This window comes from Mollisia scopiformis (assembly GCF_001500285.1).
Source record: "Mollisia scopiformis unplaced genomic scaffold LY89scaffold_15, whole genome shotgun sequence".
NCBI classification, from domain to species: domain Eukaryota; kingdom Fungi; phylum Ascomycota; class Leotiomycetes; order Helotiales; family Mollisiaceae; genus Mollisia; species Mollisia scopiformis.
This window is the reverse complement of record NW_017263595.1, coordinates 699750-724083: the sequence shown is the minus strand read 5'-3', so window position 1 is coordinate 724083 and position 24334 is coordinate 699750. Positions and strand designations below refer to the sequence as shown.

General features: G+C 49.4%; 8 protein-coding genes across 8 annotated transcripts in view; 6 read left to right on the top strand and 2 right to left on the bottom strand.

Moving 5' to 3' along the window:
- Positions 1-268: 268 nt before the first annotated feature.
- Positions 269-1882, top strand: LY89DRAFT_648653 (uncharacterized protein; the record flags this gene model as incomplete). Its single annotated transcript, XM_018212027.1, has 1 exon — positions 269-1882. The coding sequence occupies one exon, from the start codon at positions 269-271 to the stop codon at positions 1880-1882; it is 1614 nt and encodes a 537-aa protein (XP_018069738.1).
- A 250-nt stretch (positions 1883-2132) lies between these two features.
- On the bottom strand, positions 2133-4594 carry LY89DRAFT_783541 (MFS general substrate transporter). Its single transcript, XM_018222692.1, has 2 exons — positions 3805-4594; positions 2133-3755 (listed from the first exon to the last, which is right to left on the bottom strand). Exons 1-2 carry the CDS (start codon positions 4145-4147, stop codon positions 2227-2229), a joined length of 1872 nt encoding a protein of 623 aa, XP_018069737.1. The 5' UTR covers positions 4148-4594; the 3' UTR covers positions 2133-2226.
- A 206-nt stretch (positions 4595-4800) lies between these two features.
- LY89DRAFT_111541 (uncharacterized protein) lies at positions 4801-7021 on the top strand. The gene has a single exon (XM_018205076.1). It carries the CDS (start codon positions 5011-5013, stop codon positions 6643-6645), a length of 1635 nt encoding a protein of 544 aa, XP_018069736.1. The 5' UTR covers positions 4801-5010; the 3' UTR covers positions 6646-7021.
- Positions 7022-7382: 361 nt separating this feature from the next.
- LY89DRAFT_698186 (uncharacterized protein) lies at positions 7383-10177 on the top strand (the record flags this gene model as incomplete). The annotated part of the gene is made up of 2 exons (XM_018216965.1): positions 7383-8007; positions 8052-10177. 2 exons carry the CDS (start codon positions 7383-7385, stop codon positions 10175-10177), a joined length of 2751 nt encoding a protein of 916 aa, XP_018069735.1.
- Positions 10178-11088: 911 nt separating this feature from the next.
- LY89DRAFT_670856 (uncharacterized protein) lies at positions 11089-13065 on the top strand (the record flags this gene model as incomplete). Its single annotated transcript, XM_018213189.1, has 5 exons — positions 11089-11371; positions 11449-11510; positions 11585-11850; positions 11906-12648; positions 12734-13065. 5 exons carry the CDS (start codon positions 11089-11091, stop codon positions 13063-13065), a joined length of 1686 nt encoding a protein of 561 aa, XP_018069734.1.
- A 1203-nt stretch (positions 13066-14268) lies between these two features.
- On the bottom strand, positions 14269-15603 carry LY89DRAFT_670855 (uncharacterized protein; the record flags this gene model as incomplete). Its single annotated transcript, XM_018213188.1, has 3 exons — positions 14269-14719; positions 14925-15227; positions 15284-15603. The coding sequence occupies 3 exons, from the start codon at positions 15601-15603 to the stop codon at positions 14269-14271; spliced, it is 1074 nt and encodes a 357-aa protein (XP_018069733.1).
- A 2322-nt stretch (positions 15604-17925) lies between these two features.
- Positions 17926-20367, top strand: LY89DRAFT_111425 (amino acid transporter-like protein). The gene is made up of 4 exons (XM_018205075.1): positions 17926-18563; positions 18640-19057; positions 19111-19187; positions 19364-20367. Exons 1-4 carry the CDS (start codon positions 18272-18274, stop codon positions 20347-20349), a joined length of 1773 nt encoding a protein of 590 aa, XP_018069732.1. The 5' UTR covers positions 17926-18271; the 3' UTR covers positions 20350-20367.
- Positions 20368-21458: 1091 nt separating this feature from the next.
- LY89DRAFT_686143 (HET-domain-containing protein) overlaps positions 21459-24334 on the top strand; it is a 3724-nt gene continuing 848 nt past the window's right edge. Inside the window, exons 1-3 of the mRNA XM_018215218.1 lie at positions 21459-22531; positions 22609-23235; positions 23284-24323. Of these exons, the coding sequence (XP_018069731.1) occupies positions 21796-22531; positions 22609-23235; positions 23284-24323 (2403 nt within the window). The 5' untranslated portion in view covers positions 21459-21795. The remainder of the gene's footprint in view (positions 22532-22608; positions 23236-23283; positions 24324-24334) is intronic.

The following is a 24334-nucleotide window of genomic DNA, read 5'->3' as shown; positions in this document are numbered from 1 at the left end:
TGAGCTCTATCGAATGTTGGGAATGCCTGCGTTTGGCAACGATGACTCCGAGGGAGAGGAAGAGGATGAAGAGGCCCGAGATTACGAAGTCGAGGAGAGTGATTACACAATCCAGGGAACTCCAGCACGCGTACTCAAACTGAGAATTGCTATCTGTAAGGAGATTGAAGGACCTTTCGAGAAGTGGCTCGAGAACATCCACGTCCGCTGCACGCTGGACGGCAAGGTCATCGCCACGGCTTTCGGTCGATACATCCGTCGAGGGGCAATGGCAGCTAACTTCTGGCGGGATATGGAGGAGCCCAGTCATGACATGTCCGAACTCGCTTTCGAACTGTTCGACAGATATGGATACCTCAACGCGAAATTTAAGGACCACTGTATTCAGCGCGGTACTGGCGTGTGGGGGGCAGAGATGGATAATGGACCACTCTTCCTCATTGAGAGAACTATTGTTACAGACAGGGATCTCCGGGGAAAAGGAATCGGTCGTGCTATGATTTCACTCATGATACAGAAAGCCCAGACCAGAGAAAAACCTCAGACTGGGGAACAAATTCAAATGTCCAAGATCTTCTATGGAGAAGAGGACCTTTCGAAGTATTCGACTTTGCACGCAGTTGTAGTGCCTGGATGGCTTCGATCCGATGTCGAGCCTCTAGCAAAAGGCGTGTCTAGAGCTGAGAAGAGAAAGATCTACAATCAAGCATGTGATGACGCTGTCGCATTCTATCGAACTTTTGGCTTTCGGCGTATTGGTGCGTCGAGCTGCTTCGGATACTCCTTCGATCCTGCTCATAAGTCTCGAGCGATTGAGGCGTCCGCGGATTATGACCCTCCAGAGCCACCTGAGGAAGACTTGTCCGAGGATGAAGGTGCAAATCCATTTGACGATAGCAAACAGCAGAAGAAAATGGATCGTCTACGAGATAAACTCCCACTTCATCACGCTACATTGACGCTACCCGACAAGGAATGTGTAGCATTCTATAAGGGTTTCCTGGACCACAGCGGGATCGAATGGAAGCAATCCGATCGTTTGGAGAATAATGTTCTTCACGTTGCGGCCTGTCAGCAGAAGCCGGAAAGTGTCAAGTGGATAATGGAGAACGCCAATACCGGAACAGTCTTGTCCTCCTCTCGCAACATCCACGGTTACACTCCCCTTGAAGCTTTACAAGACGTTCTTGAGATTGGCAGAACCAGAAAGGAGGTTCGCATGTTGACACTGGTTGTCGCGGATCAATTTGAAGGCTTCAACACGGATGCAGTAGATTGTCTGTCGCTGTTGACTGGTCTTGATCCTCGTACCATGTCGAAAATTCAGCGTCAACGATTGAAATTTGGCTGCACTTGTGGCGAATGTCTCGATGGATTTATGTCACCGCGCATGTGTGCCGCTCTTCTGTTCCAGGCTGAAACCACCTGCGATATGCTTGACATGGACATTGGAAACGGTCCAGACTGGTGTATGTCAAATGACTACATGTTCACTTATGTGGCACCTGATCTTCGTCAAAACTTTCGAACGAACAAGTCCTATCGTGAAGGTTTCAAGAACATCTTTGGTTTCATGGCCGAATGTTTACGAGCAAAGATGCTACCTGTACGAGACAACGTTTTGCTGCAATGGGAAAACGAATCTGAATGGCCACCAGTGACTCGAAATTACTTACAGCGCGGAGGCACACTCGAAGGCAAGATTGAACCAGCCTTGAGAATTTGCTTTGACCACGCGCAAGAGCAAGGTGAGAAGACTGGCGATGGAGAGTACGAGAGAGTAATGAAGAACGAGGTCCCCTTGTTGAAGAAGTGCAGGAATGACGATGAGTTTCGATTCGTTGCTGTTCAGTGCGGCTTACCGGCTCAAGAGTACTACTAGGTACTACTGACCGATACTGATTTAGCGGATTATTACCGTTACTGCACCCAGTACTGCTTGACATTTCGTGCGGCAAGCTTTGCAATGTACATTGCAGTAGTGTTTGTAACTTCCATCACTAGGTAACATTTAGCTGTACACGATTGCTTTATGACTAGATACCAATGAGAGATGGCTTTGCCCACAACCTTGCCCTGAACATCGTCTACTGTAAAGTGTGAAGGTCTATCATTTATGAGAAATTTCACTTCTGATTACTTGGATATCAAGATAGACACCATACACTACCCTCAATGAACTCCAAATTCTACATGTCAGCCACAATACCATCTAGGTCCTAGAAATCATGACGCACTCTGTTCAAATTCCTTCCCTCTCCTTCTCCACAACAAGCTCCCGACGAAACTCCCACTAGCAAGTACCTCATCCTTCCTCCCATTCTTCCCAATCCTCACATTACCCAACCCCAGCGCAGCAATGACACCTAACCACATGAACGCTGTAATAGCAAAGAAAGCCACAACAATGCCTCTCAACGCCTTCTGTCTCAGATATGCCTGTTGAGAAGCCGGCAAGACTTCAATGGCATCAAAACTGCTAGATCCCGCGCTATTCAGACTAATCCCTCCTTTCCTCAACTCGTTGTTAAAGATATTCAGCATGATGGTCGTAGCGAGTGTTCCGCCGAGAGAAACAGACAATGACATCAACGACACAATACTCGCGATCTTCTTCGGGAAGTAGCCAACGCCATGCAAAGTACCGGGCATGAAGCGAATCCCGGTCCCGACACCAGTCAGCGCTAACATGCCATATATCAAGGGTAAATGTCCGGTATTGATAGCAATGGCAAGGATCGTGATTCCGAGCGGCTCGATGATGGTTCCTACGAGGAGAGGGAAGAAGGTTTGTAAGGGCCATTTATTGCATGCGAACATGGCGATGTAAGCCCCGCCTGCTAAACCAGGGAGGTAGTAAAGGAGATTCGTGCCCGATTTGCCGGGACCGTAGTTTTGCACCAGGGCGAAGTAGAGGTCGACGAAGTAGAAGACGGCGTACATGGCCATGCCGGTGATTAGGTTGATGTAGATGAGTAGACCAGCGTTGCGGGTGAAGAGGAGTTCGATGGGGATCATGGCTTTGCGGGTTGGGGCTCGTAGAGAGAGGAAGCGGCCGGGGAGCATGTAGTGTTCCCAAATTAGGAAGCAGATCATGAGGATAGCGCCTATGATTAGAGGGGCGAGGACGTTGGCGGATTTCCAGGGGTAGTAGGCGCCTGCCCATGTCAGGGCGAGGACGAGCAGTCCCATGCCGAAGAGGAAGAGGAACTGGCCGCCGAAATCGATGGTCATGAGGCGAGCTGTGAAGCTTTGGCTGAGTGAGGGGTCTTCGGTGCCGTCTGTGCGGGTGATTTTCTGAGGTCCGAGGAGTTCGGGACGGAGGACGAAGTGAGCGAGGACTAGGCCGACGACGCCGATTGGGATGTTGATTATGAAGCACCATCTCCAGTTTGCATCTGTGAGGTAACCTCCCAACACAGGACCGATTCCATATCCTACTCCTCCGACGATTGTGAAGACGGTGTTGTTCTTGGCGTTCTCTTTCAGGGAGACTTTGTCTGCGAGGATAATCTTCGAGTTGATGAGTAGCCCAGCACAGCCGATGCCTTGGAATGCTCGTCCAACGAGAAGCATGGGGAATGCTGTTGTGGGAGCTGCGGAGCAGAGGACACTTCCTAAAATCATGCTGCAGAGGGCGAATTGGATGGCGGCGTACCGTCCGAAGACGTCTGAGAATTGGCCCCAGAATGGGACGAATGTAGCAGAGGTGAGGTTGAATGCCGAGACGATCCAGTTCAATTGAGACAGTTGGTCTTGCCGTGTCATTAGCAGTGCGAGAAGGGTATATCGCGAATTACTTACGGAAGTCAGAAGCTATGAACGGCAACGCAGATGCTATTATGGTGGCGTCCAATGACTGAACCATGAAAGGCAGAAAAAGACCAACCATCAACTTGAGACGGTACTTCCTCATTGCTCGCTGCTCGTCTTTGCAGATGGCGCATTTTGTGCCATCGAGTACATCACTACCGTGTACTGCTTCTTTGTTGGCCTTCGTTTCGTTGAGAGGAATGTCCTGATTGTCGGGCAAAGCATTGGTGTTCGTGAAACCGTCCTCGATGTTGCCGACAGGACGCTGGTGTTCGCAAGGCTCGGGTTGACTAGGACTCTTCTTGATAAACTTTTTGTAAATTATGGTTGCCATATTGTCGGTCCACGTCTAGAAGATATAGGGCTATTCAAAAGTCCTTCCTCGACAACTCCGTGATATCAACAAAACAATTGATTGATGATCCGAATAAGAGATCGGGACCACTTGGTCCCTTATATGAGAAGATAATGAAGGCATACTGAGAAATAAGACGGCTTGACATTGTAAGCAAAACACCAAGCCACAGCAAATGGCTGATCGAACTTCGAAGCAAGCCCATTCCAGTATTCATGAAGCCAACCCCTGGTCGCGTTCAAGTAAGGCTCTCTTCCATGTGGGGTGTAACAGGGGCTGAGGCAGGCTGGGCACGACATCGAAATCCGACACGCGTTGGCAGAGTTTTTATTGGCCAATTCGAAGATGAGGCCCAGATAAGGTGGAAGAAAGACGTAGGGCTGAATCTTTCCACCATCTTGTTGTGTTTTGTTGCCTGGAGACGGGAAGATTCACGGACGAAAATACGAATGTTCGGTTCAGCTAGCGACTTTTAGCTTTGATTATTGGCGAACTTCCTGATGCACCAAATAAGGTTAGTTAAGAAATAGTGCAGAAACTTGCATAATTCGGTAGATGAGCAGGGGTGTTTTATGCACAGCTGACTAGTGTCAAAATGATGGACGTCAACGCCGCAATCTTTCAACTTCTCAAATTACCTTCTTTGGACATCGTATACGGAGCATTTCTACCATGACACAAATCTTATGGGTAAATCTGGAAATTTGACAAGTCGCCCACGATCGACGTGACGCCACTTCCGGCCCAAAGACTTTATTCGGCATCCAAGAACCTTATCTGATCACAGCAAGAGATCCAAATCGGCTTGATAATCACGAGGGTGGGACACTGTAGGACGAAAGATGGTTTTCTGTGGCAAGCCCAGTGGAGGCTGCCATGCTTGCCGAGAAAGGAAAACCAAGTGTGATCAAGTCCTCCCAGGTTGTACTCAATGTAAACGTGCGAAACGTTTATGTCCAGGATACCGTGTACCGGGCGATCTGATCTTCCGGAATGAGAGCTCCAACGTTATCCGGAAGTTCAAAGCAAAGGAAGCAAAACAAAAAGAAGCAGCGAAAACCTTAACAACTCCACCAGTCTCAGAAGATGAATCAAATGTGGAAGATGCATCACTGGAAGTCGCTCAACAGCAAGATAGACAACTCGATGTGTTCTCACTTGCCCCTTCTCTGGAAGACCGAGCTACAGGGTTCTTTGTAGCAAATTACGTTCTGGGCATGTCCGGTCCCTCCCGAGGACATCTCGACTATATTGCCGATGTTTCTAGGACACAGATAATGGATGACAGCTTGGTCTCCAGCATGAAAGCCGTGGGCCTGGCTGGTTTTGCGCATGCGGAACATGCTCCTTCGCTCATGAAGAACGCCAGATACCAGTATGTGCGTGCATTAAAGTCCACTAATGCAGCCCTACGAGATCCAGTGGAGGCCAAGAAGGATACCACGTTATTGGCTATAATGATCTTGGGCATCTTCGAAACTATAACCGGCTGCACGACCCGCTCATTGAGGGATTGGGCTCGGCACGTGAATGGCGCTGCAGCTGTCATCAAGCTTCGAGGCCCTGATCAGATAAAGACGCCACATGGTCGGAGGATGTTAATTCAAGTGACAGCCAGTCTCTTGATCAATTGCTTACAGCGAGGTGTAGCATTGCCGAGCCATATCCAAGAGTACATGACAGCCGCAATTAAACTTGTTGGGACCCCGGATCCTGCATTCGTGATCAACGATTGTATGATGCACTTTGCAAATCTTCGGGCATCTGTCCTGAGCGGCAAATTGACGGATCAGCATGAAATTTTAAGGCTCTCCCTAGAATTGGATGCGAAGCTCTTGGATATCGTTATCAATGTTCCTCCTGGTTGGGAGTATCAGACGATAACCACACTCGAACAATCAGACGTTGCCTATAAAGGACGCTATCACCTATACTACGATTATTGGATAGCCATGATCTGGAATGCCCTGCGCTCCTTACGACTTCTCATTCATGAGCTCATCCGGGATATTCTCCTCAAAGGATTCGCCCAACGGCCACCCACTTTTCACTCGACTGAGCACACTGCTCAGTTCCAGATCAGTACAGATACTTTATACCAGCATCAAGAGGAAATCCTGCTCAGTGCTGCGCAACACATGAACAATTTCCCCAAGGCGCAAGACCTCTCGGTTTACAAATCTGTGACTTCTATTCCGCTGATAGCTTACAATGAGTTACATGCACCTCTAAGAATGTCAGGAGGCTCGTTTTTGATCTGGCCGCTTTGGCACGCTGGCATCCTAGACATTTCCACTGAGGAAGTGCGAAGGTTTGCGATCAAAAACTTGAATTTCATTGGAGATACGATGGGAATTCAGCAGGCGTTTGTTCTAGCTAAAAGTGTGGAGGAAAGATTGGATATTGAGGTGTGGAAAGAAGGAGATCCGCCTCATTCGAATCCTGATTACACATTTGACACCGAAGTTAATGGATGATGCTCAATATGGAGGGGAGATGTTGACATGCATCCAGAGAGTCCAAGATGATATGCGAGAAAGGCATCGCTTCGGCTTTTTTCACTGTCGCAAGGCATGAGCTTTGTCTCAAGGATGTCTCTGGCTGCAGAAGATGCAACGAGAAGAGATTCATAAACCATGTGTCCATGAGTCTGTATGATGCTGATAAAGAGTCAAGTCATGAGACGAAGAGGGTCATTCCAACGAGGAACGATTCTGTGAACAACGAAACAGAGTATAGGTTTGTTGGAGAGGTAACTACTGCAACAGACGCGTTATGACAGAGTTTTCTGTTATTCATCTTGAACATAAACAACTAGATATTTTAACATAATGTCCCCATTTATTACCAAATCATGATAGTACTGTCCATCAGAAGTTTGATATCCAGAGGGTGATATGTTATAAAATTGTTTCCGACATGAAGGAGGCTTGGTCCGGAACAATGATTTACCGATTCACTTCACTAACCAGAATTAGCTTCATAGCCGTTTACGTCGCCTTTCCATAATCCGAGAGCTCTGGCCCAACAATTTGCATGTGAATCGAATGATGGCCACTCCACTGGACAAGTTGCAAAACCCTCACCTTCCTTGCAGATAAGAATGAGGATACTGTTCCTCCTTTCGCCAGTCTCATTTTCTACCAACTATACACAGAGATGATCCTTCCGGAGACCTTCAGCTTCATAATCCCCTCCTCGGCAGCAACCCGAGATGCCTGAGCAGCCCAAGCCCAAAACATTATCGCGAACGCATTCCCTAGACGTGCGAGATGATGCTCTTCGAAGACTGTCGCGTTCTCCACACCCGTACCATCGCCAACAATTCGAGTTACCATATGGTTCCGAAAAGTTCAGTACCAATGCCCCTCCACTACGATCGCATTTGCGATCGACGCAAAATACGGACGATGAAGAGCAGGATACACCACGGCACATGCCGGAAGACTTCAAAGACGCATACAAAGGATCAACGGGAAGTGACAGTGGTACCGAGGCAGACGATGAGCACTTCTTGAAGGGATTACCAGCTCCAAAGCTACGACCCCATAAAGGATTACGTGGATTTGAAGCGAGTCTTTCTGGAACCCCCAGTCCAATATTGTCACCAGCTATCCTCGATGAAGATTCTACAAGGTCTCAGGGCTATTTGCGACAGAAGAAAGCCGTAGTGCCGGTTCTTCCAGATGAAGAGACTCGCAAACTTGCAGACAAGGTTCGGCGGAAGCGAAATGTGGAGGTCATACGGAGATGTAGTGAGACTTCGATACTATTCTTCCTAGCGGCCATGTTGTGCTGTGATCCAGAAATCCGCAAGCTCCTGCATTTCTGGAGAAGAGGCAAGTTAGAACATCCATCTCGATACAAAAACTAACACGTTTAGAACTGAGTTGCCAAGTCCTCACCATATCTTCCCTCGTCGTTATCTATCCTCTGCGACTACTACGAAATATCCGACCTTCAATGTCGTTCAAAAGACCATTTCCAATTGCAATACCTGCGGCCTTTGACCCCGCGCCCTTGCTCTACCCTCCCAGCATCACAATGCTGGTCTCCTTGGTACTCTCGAAAAACACCGCTTCCAACTTGCTTCCAAGTATGATCCTCGGAATATCCTCTCTTCCTAGGCATTTGATACCTTCAACTGGTGGCCTTTGGGGTTCAAACATATCGCATTGGTTTCTTTCCTGCCTCCCATTGCTGATTCGGCATACTGGCGATGTTGAGAACCTGGTTGGGAAAGATAGCGAAAAGTTCAGCTTACAGCCTGAAGTTCTGGTGCTATTGTATCCATTGCATCAGTCATTGTGTGTGACGCTCTACTATTTGACAACGACAAGTCTTCTTGAGGCCGAGTTACAGCTTCTTTCCGTGGCTTTGATCGATTTATTGCTTCTAGCTTCCTCTCCCCAGGCCATGATCTTGAAAATACTGCTCTGGGGAGGAGGTATTGGGCTATTGGTCACTTGTGGTCGTGTCCTGAAATGGGGCGTGGCTTTAGCGAGAGTTCCAAAATGGCGATTCAAACGTTCACCAAATCAGGGGCGTTACTTTCATGAGAAAGGTGCCAAGTTTATGCAGAAACCATTCTCATTTGGGGGGCTTGGTACCACCATCTTTTCGAAAGACTCAGCGATGACTGATTCGAGTAATGATGACGAGGCTATTGAAGTGATACCGCTGTCTCCAACTCTGAAGCTCAATACTTCATCTCGGCTATTTGATGGAAGTGGCGAAAATGGTTCAGTATCGGCCATTGAACCAAAGGGAGTCAATTTCATGAATGGCTCGACGGCAGTAGAGGAAGATGAGAACTCAGTGATCAAGAGGAGGTACACACTTCCGTCCTTGTCCAATCTCCCGCAAAAGCTGACCAAGCGGACTCCATCTGGTCGTCGGAAAAGAGCAACATCTTCTAGTGTGCAAGCTTTCTTTTCTCTCACTCAAACAGAAGCCACTATACGGAAATGGGTTTATGCTGGCTATGTATATATCTGGGTGGCTCTTCTCATTCTGGTCGGCATCAGAGAGTATGTTCAAAGATACGCCTTGCATGGAATCGAACCTATTGGATGGGCTCTTGGATATCTCTTTGGCGACCTTCCATGGTTCAGAATGGAGGTTGTCAGTGGCAATTATCAAAGATGGATTTGTCTTCCATCTCGCAATGGACGCGAGCATGAAGAGTCCTGCTATCTAGGCTGGGCCCAGCACTTACGACATGCTTCTTTCGGAGAAGCGAACACTCGACTCATCCTATCGGCTTACTGGTTAGCCATCATTATTGTTGGTTTGGCAGTCGTCTTCCGTCTCTCTGGAGTGTATGAAGTTGACACTCGCCGAAAAGTGTTTCACTTTATGATGGTTGCAATGCTACTGCCAGCCACATATGTGGATCCGACCTTTGCAGCGCTGGCACTGATTTTGATGCTTGCAATCTTTTTACTGCTCGACCTCTTCCGAGCTTCCCAACTTCCTCCTCTTTCGAAATCTCTCGCTTATTTTTTGACGCCTTATGTAGATGGAAGGGATTTGAAAGGGCCTGTAGTTATATCACATATCTTCCTCCTCATCGGGTGCGCCATACCTTTATGGCTCTCTCTTGCATCTCTACCTCGAATCGGTACCGGCTGTCTCGAAGGATGGGAGGTACCGACACGAGAAGTGAGCATGGTCAGCGGCGTTATCTGCGTTGGTATGGGCGATGCTGCGGCATCGCTGATCGGACGACGTTACGGCCGACACAAATGGATCTGGGGCGGAGGTAAAAGCATTGAAGGCAGTGTAGCATTTGCTACTGCCGTGGGATTGGCGTTACTATTTGCTAAAGCATGGCTTAGAATTGGTGGGTGGCCAGCTAATAATGATGATGTCTGGTTCATGACTATTGGGAAGGCCAGCATCGCAGCTTGGGTGGCGAGCTTGACGGAGGCGGTTCTCACGGGTGGGAATGATAATGTCGTCGTCCCGGTGGTGCTTTGGCTTTGTGTTAAAGGTTTAGATATTTAGACGTCTAGAGCTCGTGATGCTCTTTGGATATACTTACAGGAGTCACGTTCCCATGTGTGGACAAGAAGTTGTGCTCACATGTGAACAGAAGTGTGCTTGGGGATAGCGGTCTGAATATCGGCATGTGGAGGTCAGTTCCAATCGGATCTCACCCGAATGCACCACAACTCGAAATCAACGGTCCATGTACCGATTTGGCCGATCCGGATCTGATAGGTCAGAGAAATGCAGGCTCGGTAAATGACGGGCATTGACAAGGCTGACGCCCATCGGGAAAGTTGCCCAGCTTCTCATCTCCTTAATATTCGAAACGCATTATCGTCCACCGTTCTCATTTCACAATATCCATGACTCGTCAATCGATTCAGAAACCCAACAAGGCTGGGCTTTACATCGCGATATCATTTTCTCTCTTGCACAGGAACTCTGATAAGATGACTAAGTACGCATGACTCGACACCCCTTCTCTACCTCTCATCTAATTGGTTCACCTCGCCCCCCTTTCATTGCCAAAATGCATGCAACCCTGCCTGCCGCTCATCAAGACCGTCTATCACCAAAGATGGGATGAAAGCTCTCTCTCTCTCCACCATCCATGGATGGATACTCTCCGACTACGGGCCCTGGCATGCCCTTTAAATCCCTTCTCTGCCTTTCCTCTCCTCTCCTTGCTTTTTCTTCACGCCGCGGACAACTCCTTGCCTGCTTCGTTTATTACCTACCCCACCTTTGTTTGAGCCGCAATTATACTAATAAATAAATAATGACGAACCCAATCGAGACGCCGCAGCAGGTGAACGTTGGGCGGAAATATAAATCGAGGAAAGAACGACCGTTAGTTTTCCTTCCCCCCCCCCCCCCCCCCCCCCTTTTTCTTTTCTATCTATCAATCAAGAAATGGGATAGGGTAAATGGTTAACAAGAAAATAGATGTGACGCCTGCCGCAAACGCAAAATATGCTGTACGCGCAACGCCCACGAGAAGGATTGCTCTCTGTGCCGAACGCGGGGCGAGACGTGCAAATACGTGCTCCCGCCGAACGTCAGGCGGAATCGGCAACCGCCGCCAGCTGGGAGACCGAGGGGGTCGCCGACGAGTAGTAGTTGTTGTGCTTCGTCGTCGAGTGCTGTTCCGCCGAGACCTGTGGTTAAAGAGAGAAATGGAGGGGAGGAGAATGGAGAGTGGATTTGCCAGTTTGTAGGGCTGAGTGGTGATCAGGATCCGTTTGTGTTGAGGCATTGCTCGTTTAATCAGCTGAATTGCTATAAAGCGTCTGATTGGGCGATCTTGAGGATCAAGGGCGATAATGGGGAGGTTCCGCTGCATTTTACGGTATGTATCCATCACTCAGTCAGTTAGTCACATGCTCTTTTATGTTCTGTTGTTGATGTATATGATGGTGCTAGGTAGTCCCGGATAGTCATCTAGACGCGAGGCCAGATTATTACCCTACGACAGATACGGAGGCTATCGTTAAGCCGCATGGCGAAGATCTGCTGAGGACGTATTTCGAGGTTATCCACGTTTCGTACCCGCTTCTTGATCCGTTGCGCTTTGGGGCCGAGCCGTCAACGGGGGATCCGTTGCTGGCTATTATGTATAATCTCGCGGCGCCGTTTTGTCAGGATACGCCGCCGGTGTTTGCGCTGCTTTCGGATTTCGTTCATCAAGCGTAGGTCAAGGTCCCCTTATATTGAATTTGCTCGTTTGTGTTGACAACAACCTAGTCTCCCTATAGAAAAACGCCATCCCCGCCTGGAGACAATAGAAGCCGCTCTCCTGCACCTCCAACGCCACACCATCATCCACCGCTCTCCCACCCTGCCCGGTCTCTGGTCAGACATCGGCACCATCGTCGGTATGGCCCACGATCTAGGCCTCAATCTCGACCCGACGACCTGGTCTCTCTCGCCTAGTGACCTCAATCGCCGCGTCCGCATCTGGTGGGCGCTCTACATCCAAGATAAATGGTCGGCCCTCGGCCTCGGCCGACCCTCCTATCTTTCCGATGACCACTGCTCTGTTCCCTTGCCTACTGTATCGAATTTCTCGCCCACAGACGCAGGACAACCCGCGCTGCAATTTATCGCTATGGCGCACCTGACTGTCATCTTATCTGATCTGTTGAATACGTTCTATACCCTGAAATCCATGGAACGAGTGAAAAACCTGCCGATTTCCATGCTCTACGGGATTCTAGATGAGTTTCAAGCAAGGCTCGATGCGTGGAACGAGGAGTATGGGTGGAAGTTAGAGGGGGGCGGGAATGGGTTGTTGGATAGTAGCGGGTCGGTGGTGTTAGCTTATTACACGGCGGAGATCGTGCTGTATAGAGCGGTGCTGAGGGCCCTGCCTATGAGCGAGGAGGGGTATGAGGCTGTGAGGGCGAGGGCTAGGGATACGTTGGGGAGGGTCGTCGGGTTTGTGGAGAAATTGAATGTTAGTCGGTTGAGGGCTTTTTGGTGGAGTCGTGAGTTTTTCTTCTTCCTCCTTTCCTCTTCCCCTTTCCCCTCCTTCTCCCTCCACCTTGCAACTATTAACAACGACCCAAAAAGCCATGACGCGCATCAACTTCGCCCTCGCAGGCACATTCATGTTCTTCCAGCTCCTGACCTCCATCACCACGTCCGACATCGAGTTCTGGTCCGAGACCATCGCGCACTATCGCTCGCTACTGCGGTTGCAGAGCCTGTCGTTCGATATGACGAAGTTGGCGTGCACGAGGATGGATCTGTTGGCGCAGGGGATGGGGGTCGATCCGCCATGCAGTGGGGGGGAGGAGGGTAGGGGAGTGGGAGGGGGAGGGGGAGGGGGAGTGGTGCTTACGCCGGGGAGTGCGGAGGAGTGGATTGCGAGGCAGGGGCATGAGGGGATGTTGCTTTGTTGAGTTGGGAGGGTGGTGGGGGAGGGTTGATGGAGGGAGTTTAGTGGGTAGGTATTCATTGCATGTTCTGTATCAAGTGAGCGAAGTTAAAGATCTTCCTTAATGTTAATGTTGTCATGTGTATTTGTGTGCCTGTGCTGCTTGAGCAGTTTCACACTTGCGAATATACCACCTTGCTTAATGGTTCTTCTTGGTCTCGATTTCTTCGCTTGTTGTGAAGTGAGGCTAAATCAACTGAAGTGAGCCTTGACCTCGTGAAGCAAACCATTCTCCAACTCCAATCCACCCCTTCTCTCACCCACTCCACCTTCTAGAATACCACAAAATACGCTCTTTCATCCAAGAGCATCCTTCTACCCAAAGTTTCCGGCGCTTGGCTCAGATGAAACCAATCTCCCAGTGAAGTCCCATAACCCCTATCAAGAATTCTCGCTTCCACGTAGTTGAAAAAAAAGGGGGCGCTGGTCAAGATAGTTCATTGAGTGATTCAGCGCGCTTCAAAATAGTTCACGGGGCGGAAAAAAAAGTCTCTTACAGCACCAGCAACTAGGCTAATAAGTGATTAAAGAGTAAAAGATTTTCAACACCACAAAATCTAGCAGACAAGATTCTAATACTATATATAAAAATTGCTACTTTCAACAGCTCTCCCCATACTAAATACCTTAAAATTTCAAATTATTGCCTCTTAACTAAACGCTATCCCCTTCTTACTCGAGTACCACGAGATGCCGAAAGAGGAGAGATTCAAGCAAAATAATATGCGGGGTCCTAAAGAAGCAGTGGCCAGGAAACCGCCTTTCAAGTTTTGCAAGAGCTAGGGAGGAGAGGAGAAGGTGTGAATACCTTTCCACTGCTCCACTTGTAGGAGAAGGAGGTGTTGCTTTAGCATAGCATTTGTAGACGACTTTTATGGTTGAACTTTGAATTTGAAAATATTCAAAATATATCATATAGTAGACTAATCTTTTAAAATGGTATCGAAATCTTAGATACTAAAAAATCGTGGTGTTTTAACCACTTTCCCATGATTATACGTAGCTGGGTAATTTTTTTTTTGGATCTGTGGGGACTCTTTTCCTGATCATTCACAAAATTTTATTCATGTGGCTCATCGAGTTGTTCTAGTTCTTCTATTCCAAAAAACCTCGCTACATAACAAAAGCAAAACAAACACGATTCATAGAAAATACAAGCCCAATCAACTCATTTATCATCAACCCTAATCTCCCACGTACTAGCAACCCTAATACTCCCCAACTTCGCCTCAGGCAACCTCTTCAAACTCCCTCCTCCCCCCCCTCTTTCCCCCAACCGTCCCCCGGCAACTAATCTCCCCACGCCTCCAAATCCCCCCTCTCCTTCCTCTTCATCCTTCCCCGTCCCCAAATCACTCAACCCAATCCGCACCTCCCCCTTCCCACTCACGAGATCCTCATCGGACCCCCATTCCGGAACCATGCGTCCCCGTTTCCGCTCTTCGAGGCGCGGCTGTCGGAATTTTTCCTTCTTGTAGCCGCGGTCGGCGAGTAGCGAGAAGAGGACCACGGCGTTGGAGATGAAGGTGTTGAAGAGGATGTCGAGGGAGGCGAGGAGGGAGCGCGTCTGTTGCGCGAAGTGGTGGTGCGTTATGTGGGGGAGGGTGTAGGTTGTGAAGCTTTTGAATGTGGATGTTAGTTTGCTTGGGAAATATGGGGGAAGTGAAGAAGGGGATGGGAATTGGGGAGAGAATGGGAAAAAGAGACGAACCCGATGGAGAGGAGGGGGAGGGAGAGGCGGATTAGGATTGAGGCTTTTCTGGTTATTGTTAGCAAGAAAGAGAGAAGAAAGATTGGGAGGAAAGGGGGATGGGAAAAGCTTACTGGCCGCGAGAAATCTTGCTTTTCATCACCATGGGGATGGGGAATAGGATTAACGCGAGATTGGTGACGATATTAAGCGTCCCCATCGTATACAGGTGCGCGGCACCGGTACGGCATGCGGGGCTGGGAGTAGGAACTACTTGCCAGTAGTGCGAGAACGGGTGGCAGGCCCCTAAGTCAGCGACGATGGTGGCGAGGAAGGTGAGGAGGAGGAAGATGTGTAGGTATTTGAGGAGGTGCTTTTGTGGGCGTTCGGTGAGGGTGCGGAAGAAGAGGGTGGTGCTGTATTTTATTGCCCAGAGACTGTTTGTCGTTAACATTGATTTAAAAATTATTGGAAAGGGAGGAAATGGACGTACTATGCAGCGTAAAATACTCGCGCTCCGAGAACTAATTGACTTCCGAGTTCGCGTTGGTGGATGGCTTGGAGTGAGAGCCCGGCCGTAACGGTATTGTTGGTTCCGTCTAGTAATACGAAATGCACGAATGCCATTCGGATTAAGAGAGGTGTGATGGCTAGTAACATGATGGCATCTTCGAGGAATACTTTCTCGGCTCGTACATAACGACCACCGAATCGGATCCCGATGATGACGATGGAGTAGCAAGTACACCACCAAGCGACGAGGAGCGTTGGCTTGGAGTCGCGAAATGTGGTTAAGGGAGGAAGGACGTCCATTGTGAGGTTGAGAGCATGCAAATTGTCGAAATGTTTGATTTTTTGGAGGTGGGAGGTTGAGGTTCTTTGTGTGGTGTTACACCCCTTCGAGTGGCAATACTCGATCCTTCGTGTCGCAACACTCAACTCCTCCTGTGGCAATACCCAAATCCTCGACCAGGGACGACGACAACCACCTCTTCGAGTGGAATTACAATTGATTCTGGCGATGCGAAGTGAACGGGATCGTGATGGTGGTGATGGTGATTCTGATAATGACCTTGCATACAGCCTATGTTACGCAGGTACCCCAGCTTTTTTTGTCTCTTTACACGAACTAATCACGGACAGCGTTCGGTCCAGAATCCAGAAATTTATTGATGACAGCGGGACAGCCCAGAACTTCAAACACAATCCAATATCCGGGTGAAAGGGGGGATGGTGGACGAATTCGAGGTGACAGGAGTCACAGACAGGACTAGACACGAATCGAAACGACGAGGCTATTCAGAAAATATTCAGGGGAAACGTAGACACGGCATGAGGAATTGGTGGAATGACAGAGGAAAATTGAAGCCGGAATGCAGGACATCGAAAGCAGAATTCAGAAGAGAGGTTCAACGAGCCGTCTTTCCTTTGAATGGAATGGAATTGTACCTGATACATTGCCGTGCTGACTGCTTAGTACAGTAGATGCAGGTACCAAACCATTGAACGATAGAACGACGACGGACGGGGGACCGAAAGGGCAACCAGGTTTGCTCTCGAGTCTGGCCCTCATGGCATAAACCAGGTCCACGAGGGAAGCCAGGTACTAACTGGCCAACCGGTGGTCTGTTCCTGTCCCAAGAACTGTCATTCGCGTGGTACCGTAAGATAAGGAACCCAAGAAAGGTGAACGTTACAAAGGGCAATGACCAAAGAGAGGCGAAAGAGGCGAGTTGGGAAGAGACGATGTCTGAATAGCGGCTTTACTTTCGCTTCTTCACCGGTCTCCCGGTCCCAAAGAGGAAGATTGGACGACGAGCTTACCGGAAACTTTACGGCACGGCTCGGGGGGGGGCCTCGAGTCTGTGCAGTAATTGGGTACCTGAGAGAGCTGGTCGGGCGGCTGTCACAGGAAACGTTTGGGACGGGCTAGGCTGTCATTCGTACGGTAGCATTGCGTGACGAGCCCCTTTTTTTTGCTTTTGGCGATGGCGCCGTGTGAACAGTGGTACTGTAAGGTCGTACAGTAAGGTGTGGAGGGGCAACGATGGTGGTGAGATGTTCGCTGCATGGCGGCGGAGACGTGGAGTGCGCCTTCGCCTTCCATAGAAGGTCGCTCATTTCTGATCTTCTCATCACCTTCCTGATGCAGCCCAGCCGGGAGCCGATGGGAAGCTCGGCCGCCACATGTTATTCGCGATGAGAGACATCTGAATCACAACTCTCTTTCAGGCCTTGACAGATGACGACAATCTCTCGAGGTTCATCGTTTCAATCGACGGCCTCGGTACCAGTGACTTTCGTCCAACGATCTTCTCCTGCGATGCGGTAAAGGCGCATGCCACGGTGATGTGAAATGTGAAATGTGATATGAAATGGACGGAGGACCGAATCGGCTGCTGTGGATGAAAGAATGCAAAACAATTTACGAGCATAGCCAAGAAGGGCTGGGCGGTTGGAGTGAGGGCCACCGGTCGGCTCGTGATGCTATTCGCCTTACATGCCTGCGGGAGCACACGAGGATGAATAGTGAACGATGAATAACGACGAGGAGGAGGAAAAGGGAGACGGGGAGACGGGGAGATGTTCACCAACGCCTGCACCAGTCAGTCGCATTATCATACACCTCGACGACTTCGAAACACTGCAAGATCGAAGACCCCTTGATGATTCACCCCTTGGACGTGTTCCACCAGTGTGTTCCCCCCGTCTGGCACCGGGCTGCGGTTCTATTTCAACCTCATCCATGCCAATGCATGGCATTCGTGCTGCGACTTCCACCCCCAGCCAGCCAGCCAGCCAGACCGTCGACAGCTAGATTGCCAAGACAACAACCCCTCAATCGCGTGGTGGTGGCTTTGAGACAATTTGCATACCGCAACAGCAAGCAGAACAGGTCCGAGCTTGAAGAATAATGGGTTTGGACAGTGAAAGACAGAAAACAATGAAGCCGCTGTTATCTTCCCAGACCCGGACCGATGCACCTCTCGCACACCAACACCAACACCTTGCGTCTGCCGGGTAGGGAAAAAAGGTGGGCAAAAAAGCGCAAAAAAAAGTGGTGAGCCGGAGTGGCTCCAGACTGCGACTGCGGTGTTTCTTGTGGGTCAACCCGCACTTTAGATAACAGACAAGTCTCTGCTTGATTTGTGATTCATTCAAGATTTATTGGTTTACTTTTCCTCTCTCTCTCTCTCTTTTTACCCCTGCGGTTTATTGGCTGGACCTCTTCTTTCTACTTAACCCCTACTCGACCCCATCTAACACAAAGCAATACGAGACCAGACCATCCATCTTACTGTTGTACCCATATTGTCTTGGCACACCCGATCCAAACTAATATCCCTTGTATCATATTGTACTGCACTGTACCTTCCCAACTTTCACTCGACTCAACATACATACCCAAACCACCATGCGATGACCTACCCAACAACATCTTATACAAATTAGTTCTACCAACCCTATTCATCTATCCAAGATGGACGACGACCTCTCCGTCAAGATGGAGCCCTCCAAAACCTACCCAGCATCGACGTCGACCGTCACGCCCCTCCTCGCCCGCCCCACCGGCGTCCACCGATTCCCTCCCACAAAGGCCTTCGACAGCTTCCGACGAGGCAGCGGCCCTGAATACAGCTTCGCGCCCGCTCTCGGTGAGAATGGTCGTGTATTCAATCCCAAAGCTGCTGCGTGGAACACAGCGCATACCCCGCTGGTGCGGAGGTTGAAAGGGAGACATCTTCAGATGATTGCCATCGGGGGTTCAATAGGTAACCTACAGTACCCGTGTCTACCCGAGGCAAACCCTCTCACGTGCTCGATTACTGACTTCGGCGCCCCTTTAAGGCACAGGACTTTTCATCGGCTCCGGGAGCGCTTTAGCGACAGGTGGTCCTGCGTCTCTGTTACTGGCCTTTATCCTCATCGGCGCCGTGCTATTCTGCACGGTGCAAGCGCTGGGCGAGATGGCCGTCACGTTCCCCGTAGCCGGTTCATTCTCCGCGTTCGCTACGCGGTTCATCGATCCGGCGTGGGGTTTTGCTTCGGGCTGGAACTACGCGATGCAGTGGGCGTTCACGATGCCGTTGGAAGTCATGTCGGCGGCTATCACGCTGGAGTATTGGAATATTGATCTGCCCGGTTGGGCTGCTATTACGATTTTTCTGTTTGCGATTGTGATGATTAATCTTTGCGGGGTGAAGATTTATGGGGAGGCGGAATATACGTTTTCTATTATTAAGGTTACGGCTGTTATTGGGTTTATGTAAGTCTTTCTTCTCTTGTTGCGTTGAATGAGTTCATGCTGATACGCCTTAGAATTTTGGGAGCAGTTATAAATTGTGGTGGTACCCAGGATAGTGGTTATATAGGAGGCAAATACTGGGCTAATCCAGGTAAGCTATTTCCATGCTGAATCACCAACCCCTTGCACAATAGCTCCGGAGCCATCTCAGCTCTTAGTCCGAGAGAAGACAGATATCATTTGTTTTCAGGCTCTCAACTTCTCTCAAGCTTTCCTAACTACCCCCCTACTATTCATCACCTTTCCACCTCCTAACACCTCTACCAGGCGCCTTCCACAACGGCTTCAAAGGCTTCTGCAACATCCTCGTAACAGCCGCCTTCTCCTTCTCAGGCACCGAACTCGTCGGCCTCGCCGCCGCCGAAACCCACAACCCATCCAAATCCCTCCCGACAGCCATCAAACAAGTCTTCTGGCGCATCGCCCTCTTCTACATCGTCTCCATCGCCATCGTCGGCCTCCTGGTCCCTTACACCTCCCCGCAACTCATCTCCCGCAACAGCGTCGACTCAAAGGCCTCCCCCTTCATCATCGCCATCCAATCCGCCGGCATCGAGGGCCTCGATTCCGTTATGAACGCCGTGGTCATGATCGCCGTTCTATCCGTAGCGAATTCCTCCATGTACGGCGCAACTCGCACCCTGCAAGCGCTCGCCGAGCAAGGCCAAGCGCCCCGGGCCCTAGCATACGTGGACCGTAAAGGCCGACCCTTAGTAGCCATCGCCGTAGCCTCAGCAATCGGCCTCCTAGCCTACCTCTACGTGTCTCCCGTCCAAGGCCCAGCGTTCACCTGGCTGCTCGCGCTCAGCGGGCTAAGCAGCATCTTCACCTGGGCCAGCATCTGCTGGGCGCACATCCAGTTCCGCAAAGCGTGGACCTTGCAAGGAAATTCGCTCTCCGACTTGGTATACCAATCCCCCATCGGCGTCGCGGGCTCGTGGATCGGTCTCGTCTCCCTGATCCTCATATTAGTCGCGCAACTCTGGGTCGCGATCGCGCCCGAGGGCGCAAGCGCAAATCTGAGTGCTGGGGAAGTAGCGACGAATTTCTTCGAGGCGTATCTCGCGATGCCGGTCGTGCTGCTGTTTTATGGGGCGTATAAGTGGGGGTATGGGACGCGGTGGGTGAGGGTGCGGGATATTGATTTGGTGACGGGGAGGAATGAGTTTGAGAGCTTGGGCGTGAGGAGGCAGTGGAGGGAGGATCGGAGTGAGTGGCCGAGGTGGAAGGTGGTTTATAAGATGCTTTGTTAGAGGGGGGTGGGGAGGGGGGTGGTTGTATGATAGTTTTATACCCATTTGGTGATGTGGAATGATATGATATGATTCTTCGTTGATTGGTTTGGATGTATGTGACGTGTGATAAATCCCGCTTTTTGGTTAAGATATGGAGACAGTATCTCGATGAACAGGAATGGTGACACGTTTAAACGAAGTGTTTGAATAGCCAGAAGAGGGGCAAAAGTACTACAGCTAAAGGAAATGACGCGCAAGAAAAGAATACCCCTAGAAATCAAGAAGTAGTGCAGCTATGTATCTGAACCAATTGTTGTTAAGACCTACTTTATCTCGTAAAAAAAAACCAATCTGAACCGCTCCGAACCGCCTTAAATCTTCTATGTATGTATACCGGAATAAAATTTATTTACCTACACTCCCGTTAAAAAACTAAGCGAACCCCCTTTCTCTCACATATTCGTTCGTCGTAGCTTCTTCACCAGTGCCTGTTTCATGTAGGTAGTCTGCATCAAAATAAAATGGTTAGATGACTAGAAGAAAAATTAGGTACGTAACCGTCCGTCCCTTGCGTAGCGAGAAACCCACCGTGCCGAGAAAATTGAGGGGTACTTTGACTTTGAATAACTTAAATTTTATGCACACATCGACACAACTTAAAATTTTATATAAATCGTACTCCGTGGCTACTCTTAAACCTTTTAAACCCTTTTTATTAGTGAATTCCGTTCGTATCGTCGCCTTTGCCCCGGATTTGTGGGCAATCTCCTTTTATAGCGCAATAAAAAGTTGTTTCACCACAGCTCCACTATTAAGCTTATACCACTCCTAATACTTATAAAAAGGTCATATCTGATTTTTAAAGCCTCCTTACCATACTCGAGATCGTCATCAGTCTTGTGGCTACTATGATGCGCAGATTTATATAAGCTCGACACCCGGGACAATACCTCAATCGAAGCGACTAACAATTTTTGGTTAGTACACCACAACCCCTGCTCTTTCCGCGTTTTGATGACGCAATTAGGCGTGGACTGAGAATGAATTCTAGCCTAAAATATAAGGTTAAACAATTTGAATATGCACAAAAATGGAAGCTCAGACACTAAACGGCTGATCGAAGCCAAATTCTGAACCCTAGATTTCTGCTATCCACTTTCCAATCCCTTTAGCTTTCCCCTCAGCGACAAGAACAAATAAGCTCAATCGAGAGTGACTTCGAACATCTTATGCCACCTATGACTTCCAGAATTCCTGCGGTGTGCCTGAGCGATTGGCCGGTCTTGCGCACTTCCAGCGATGCACGACTATGCCATTGCCGCGAGGCTGCCGCTCAGCTGAGTGCGCCAGCCTCCATTCAACATCTTCTACCAAATCTCCACCTCACTTCGCATCTATGCTATTTCAACGGTCCAACAACTACCGAGAACCCTCCCTCTTGCGATCCTCGTGGCTAGTCGAATAATGCGTCTGCTACAGTTCAACAACGATGGCGCTTTCAGCCTGACCGAGTTCTTTGAGAGCGATATACCCAAGTATGCTATTCTTTCGCACAGATGGGGACCGGAGGAGGTTACTTTGGCAGATCTGAAGAATGGCAACGGCAAGAAGATGGCTGGTTATGGCAAGATACAGTTCTGCGGAGAACAAGCGAAGCGCGACGGCTTGCAATACTTTTGGGTAGACACCTGTTGTATCGATAAGTCGAACAGCACTGAGCTCGCAGAGGCTATCAACTCGATGTTTCGCTGGTACCGGGATGCGACCAAGTGCTACGTTTATCTGCCAGATGTTTCGCGCCCTCGAACCGATTCGGCCAACGGGTTCAACGAGCCCTGGGAATCAACATTTCGAAAAAGCGAATGGTTTAGACGAGGCTGGACTCTGCAAGAACTTATTGCGCCGGCATCAGTCGACTTCTTCTGCAAAGAGGAAGAGCTACTAGGCAATAAGGTCTCCTTAGAACGACACATCTGCGAGGTAACAGGCATTCCAGCCACTGCCCTTCGAGGGAGCCAGTTGTCTGTCTTCAGCGTCGCTGAGCGAATGTCGTGGGCAGCAAGTCGTGAGACTTTTCGCCAAGAAGACAAGGCATACTCGCTGCTAGGCATTTTCGACGTCAATATGCCGCTCATATACAGCGAAGGGAAAGATAAGGCGATGAAACGACTCCGAGAGGAGATTGATAAGGCTTCAAAAGGTAAGTCCTTCTCTTTTGGTATGAGAACTCATTGAGAAGGTATATCTAGGTGCTGAGGAAGCTACTGACTTCACTAGGGTTCAAGCGCGAGGACTTCTCAGTCACCTTCAGCCTCTCCAATGTTTCTGACGTCGAACACTTCGTAGCAAGGAGGACAGAGCTCGTAGAGATACACAAGGCCCTCGGTGGCGACGGCTCCCGCCGTACTGTTGTTCTGCACGGATTAGGTGGAATCGGCAAGACACAACTCTCTATTGCATATGCGAAGCGGCACAAGGACGACTACTCGGGAATCTTCTGGCTAAACATCAAAGACGAGGATTCTCTAAAACAGAGCTTTGTTAAAATAGCTAAGCAGATATCAAGAGAACACCCGTCGGTTGTCCGGCTTAGCAACGTGGATACGAATGAAAATCTCGATGACATAGTAGATTCTGTCAAAGCATGGCTGAGTCTGCCACAGAACACGCGATGGCTGATGATCTATGACAATTACGACAACCCCAAATTGCCTGGTAGGACAGATCCCGCGGCCGTAGATATCCGGAGATTCCTTCCCGAATCATATCACGGGTCGATTATCATTACAACACGGTCATCGCAACTTAGAATTGGTCAGCCTCTCCAGATTCGTAAGCTCGAGGATGTGCATGACAGTGTTGAGATTTTGTCAAATGTGTCGAGACGGGAAGGACTGAGAAGTGGTAAGCACGTTATACATTTCTGTAATACTGATCTAATCTTCTTGATAGATCCTGATGCTATCATGCTTGCTAGAGAGTTGGACGGACTGCCTCTTGCACTCGCTACTGCCGGAGCATATCTTGATCAAGTGGCTGTAAGTCTTTCGGACTATTTACATCTGTACAAGCAGTCGTGGGTGCAACTCCAAGAATCGAGTCCGGAACTGGACTCGTACGAAGACCGAACACTCTACTCTACATGGCAGATATCATTGGATCACGTCAAGCACCAAAATGATCTTTCAGCTAAGCTTCTTTGCTTCTGGTCGTACTTTGATAACCAGGATTTCTGGTTAGAGCTTCTTCAGCACGATGACCCGGAAGACCCGGACTGGGTACGAGAACTGACAAAAGATGACATAAGGTTTCATCAAGCCATGCGTGTACTAAGTAACCACGGGCTAGTGGAGGTAAATACTTCTTCACAAGAACTAAACGAGTCGCGCGGATATAGCATTCATGGGTGCGTTCACTCGTGGACAATCTACGTTCTCAATCGTGAATGGGATTACGACCTTGCCAAGCTGGCTGTGAAGTTTGTATCATCACATGTCCCTGGAGAACAAGATTTCCGACCATGGCTGACACAACGACGACTCCTCCAGCATGCAATAAGGTGTTCATATATGTTTTCATATAACTTGGTAGTTGACGATCAGCTAGTAGATGAATGCCATCAACTAGGGCTCCTTTACGCTAACCAAAGCAAGCTGGTCGAGGCCGAACAGATGTACAAGCGGGCGCTACAAGGCTACGAGAAGGCATGGGGTCTAGAGCACACGTCGACGCTTAACACAGTCAACAACTTAGCAATCCTCTACAAAAACCAAGGCAAGCTAGTCGAGGCCGAGCAGATGTACCAGCGGGCGCTACAAGGCTACAAAAAGGCATGGGGTCCAGAGCACACGTCGACGCTTAACACGGTCAACAACCTAGCAGCCCTCTACGCTAACCAAGGCAAGCTGGTCGAGGCCGAGCAGATGTACCAGCGGGCGCTACAAGGCAAGGAAAAGGCATGGGGTCTAAAGCACACGTCGACGCTCAACACGGTCAACAACCT